Source organism: Ylistrum balloti, unplaced genomic scaffold (genome assembly GCF_031769215.1).
Source record: "Ylistrum balloti isolate Yb309-2 unplaced genomic scaffold, AGI_CSIRO_Ybal_v1 Utg370874, whole genome shotgun sequence".
Classification (NCBI taxonomy): Eukaryota; Metazoa; Mollusca; class Bivalvia; order Pectinida; family Pectinidae; genus Ylistrum; species Ylistrum balloti.
Window position 1 is genome coordinate 230,043 of NW_026782499.1, and position 3,588 is coordinate 233,630.

At 32.8% G+C, this 3,588-nt stretch overlaps 1 protein-coding gene across 1 annotated transcript; it reads right to left on the reverse strand.

The window, feature by feature from the left end:
* Positions 1–2,481: 2,481 nt before the first annotated feature.
* On the reverse strand, positions 2,482–3,588 carry LOC132559204 (growth hormone secretagogue receptor type 1-like). The gene has a single exon (XM_060223823.1). It carries the CDS (start codon positions 3,586–3,588, stop codon positions 2,482–2,484), a length of 1,107 nt encoding a protein of 368 aa, XP_060079806.1.

The window sequence follows — 3,588 nt, forward strand, 5'->3', positions numbered from 1 at the left end:
TCATTGATCGAACACGAAAGGTGTGACGAAATGGTGTGTATGATAATTAAGATGATATGATATTGTCAACAGCAGAACAAGGATAGAAAAATGGATTGTTTATTTATTTCATCACTTGACTACACCATCATTAGTGTTACATGGCTAACATCTATTTCATGTTTCGTATATATTCATGTGAAATAGGATAAAATGGAGCTTGAATTGACTGCAAAATTCTGGCATTTTCATATATACGTCATATATAACCGACGTTATATGCATTGTGATGTCACCAAATAAAGAGAGTGGGCATCTACTTACTATGTTGCGTGTGTATCAGACTGATAAAATGCTGTTTTGACGATTGATTACAAAAGTGTACAATATCTGTGAAAACAAAATTATGCAGCGTTCCCATTTAAATCGCCAGAGAATTGATAAAATGATTTGTTTCATAATTCTACTTGATTCGAGATTCATTAAAAATCGTTATATTATGAAGAGCTTTCGAAGTTAAATGTATTTTTCATATATTACTATATAATATATATGGACCTTACACAAGGTTCCTTTTCAAATATTAAAATAATCTAGGTTGCCTTTTTATTTTTGATACTAGCTTAATTAATAGATATGAAATAAAGAGGGAACAAGTTAAATATACGTTTTGTTACTTGAACATTTGGTTTTGTAAACATTACTGGATATTGTGTTTTTCCTTGTATGGAATCTCCTTGGCCTGATACCTAAGGCATTCATTGAGATGTCTTAAAGAAGTTAATACGCCAAGCAAACCTGTTTATATGAAATATGCTGAGTTAAAAAGTGATATGTATCCGTTTCATAATTTTCTTCAAAATTTGACTTATGAAGTGACTTTCACGAGTTACATTGAAAATTATAGAGGCTGTTAAGACAACACTGCTAGAATCTTTTGTTTCTAAATATTGTAGAATCGGGACCTTTTCAATGGTTGATATATTGCTCATTTAACTTTCGGGAATGTTTTAATATCACTTGTATAAGCAATATGTATTTGTTGTACTTGAGATGTATATCTGTTGATAAACTTAGATACTTATCATGTGAAACTGTATACATAATTCATAACAAAGAATAAAATACCAACATATTAACAAAATTTTGATTAAAAATAAAATTCAAAGAAAGTAGGGAAAATATGAAAAAAGAAAGATTCACGGTGAGACTCCAGAGAAAGTACAAGGAGAAAAAGACCGGGTGTAACAGAAAGTCAACAATTTTCTGCTTGTAAATCTTGGTCAAGTGATATCAGGATAGCAGTACTTATATACTTTGATACATTGTAAATGCCAGCCTAGAATTGACATTGACTTTTCCAACCACGCGCAATCTTCTAATGACCATATGTTAATTCATTATCTAAAACTATGTCGCTTAACATAGTTATCATCTTTGCGAAGACTTATTGTGGAAGTTTGGTCAGCAGTTGTCTGTTTCCTTGTAATCAAGAGACAGGTATTCTCCCCTCTTTCAACTGACTTTCAGATATATAACGTATTGTGTAGTGATACATGTATATTACTTAATTTATCTATGCGTTATTCACTTGTAGTTTATTTGTATTTTATTTTTGTCTTTCGATTTTGTTTTGATTATATGCTTACTTTATTCATTTAACAAGGCATGAAATAAATGATATAGAGTAACAGGTTGTTTATTGTGAATAGATTGTTTGTAACAAAGTTACAACACAAATGCCCGTGTTGGGGAAATATCTATACTGGAAAGTAGAGAAAAATGACGATTTTATTTGGTTTGTATTTAAGATTTCTCCCTTTATTATCTGTTTTATCGTATCATCAGATCACGTGCTTAACTATCCAATATAATAAATTAACGAATTTTTTCTACATAGATACTTTTTTGTTTCATTTTATATAAATTACCTACGTTCTAGTGACAACGACAGAGCTCAGTTTCGCAGATACTTTTTTATATATAAAGAAGACAACTTATGTTTTCCCAAACTATCAAAGACAAAGGATGATTATAGAGTAAAGTTAATCCATTAACATCATAATGAAGACTAAAAGGAAATTTTAAACATGGCCTTTATTTACAATGCCATTTATGCAAACACCCTGGTTTTGTGTTCATGTGTTTATCGAAATAATAAAACAGAATATCAGATAATTTTGTAATTAAACCCAGATCTATTGTTTAACTTCCGGCCTCGTTACATTGTTTTAAGATATTTTGATTTTTTTTCCAACAACGTAGATATTGCAACTTTTTGTAAGTTATATTGTACACAATCAACTCCTCTGTGTAGGTCCATGTGGTATTGCTTTGTGTTAATGTGAACATTTCCACACTATCGCTATCAAATGCAGCTGGCGTCAAAGTAAATATTTACAATCCACCACAATGAATTATCTGCTTCGTTTGTAAGCTATAACTTCACTAATCCTATGAAATAAATTAAGTTTTAAGGATGAATGTCTTTGAGTTCACAGCTTAGTATAGTTCAGTTCCTGAAATCTGCTCAGTTATAGCTACTCTGTTGCCTTTTGTAAACGTAGATTTTAATTCTCTTCGAAATTTTGGTCCAGTAAGACAATATATGAAGAAATGAATAGAATTGTTCAAGTATTGCATCATATTACAGAAACACCATAGCAGGTTCATTTTCGCACGTGAATGATCGGATACATTCACATACCATTGTATGTATCCTATAAGGTATATGACAATAGGAGCAGTCAGCAATAGAAACAAGCAATTTATTGACAGTAACATAACTGTAACATTAGAAATTTTCCCCGTTCTCTGTTGAATTCTATTCCGTTCACTTCCATTTTTAGACAAACTATTTGATGTTAATCTGAGTTGATTTGACGTTGAATTTGAATCGGGTTTAACAACAGCAATATCGGACCTTTCGGCGTTGCAACGGGTCCTGTCCGTCATTTTATGAGCCATGAGTCTCCGTGAAGAACGACACAATTGCCGAACTATGATGATATTACTAGTAATCATGATACTAAACGGAATGCCGCTAAACACACTGAAGTCAATCCATGGCCATATTGAATTAGCAAAGTATGTAACCCCGGTACACTGGATTTCATCCGCGAGATCCTTAATTGCAAGCGACCAAAATAGATGTCCGTTGATCGCTATGAGAGTACCCAAAATAACACAAACTGTTATTTTCGCCACTTTGCGGGTACAAATAACTTTAGCTTTAAATGGATGACAAATCGAAAAGCAGCGGTCTACAGTGACAGCAACCAATACCCATGCTGTGAAATCTAGTGAAACATATACTAGGAAACCATGAAACTTACAGAAAGCGTTTGAAATCAATCTTATATCTTGGTCGAATCCGAACTTTAGCCAAAAACGTAGCAGGCCTGTGTAAAGAACAAATATGTCGCCAAACGATAGGACAAGAAGGTAGAACATGGTGTTAGATGTCCTCATGGGCTTGCGAAGAAGCACAACAATCGCTAAAAGGTTGGCGATGGTGCCGATGATTATCAAAAATGGCGGGAAATATAGCCATATCATTACGGCAGTTTGAAATTCTTGGAAATGATGGAAAGTGGTGTCGTTTGTCAT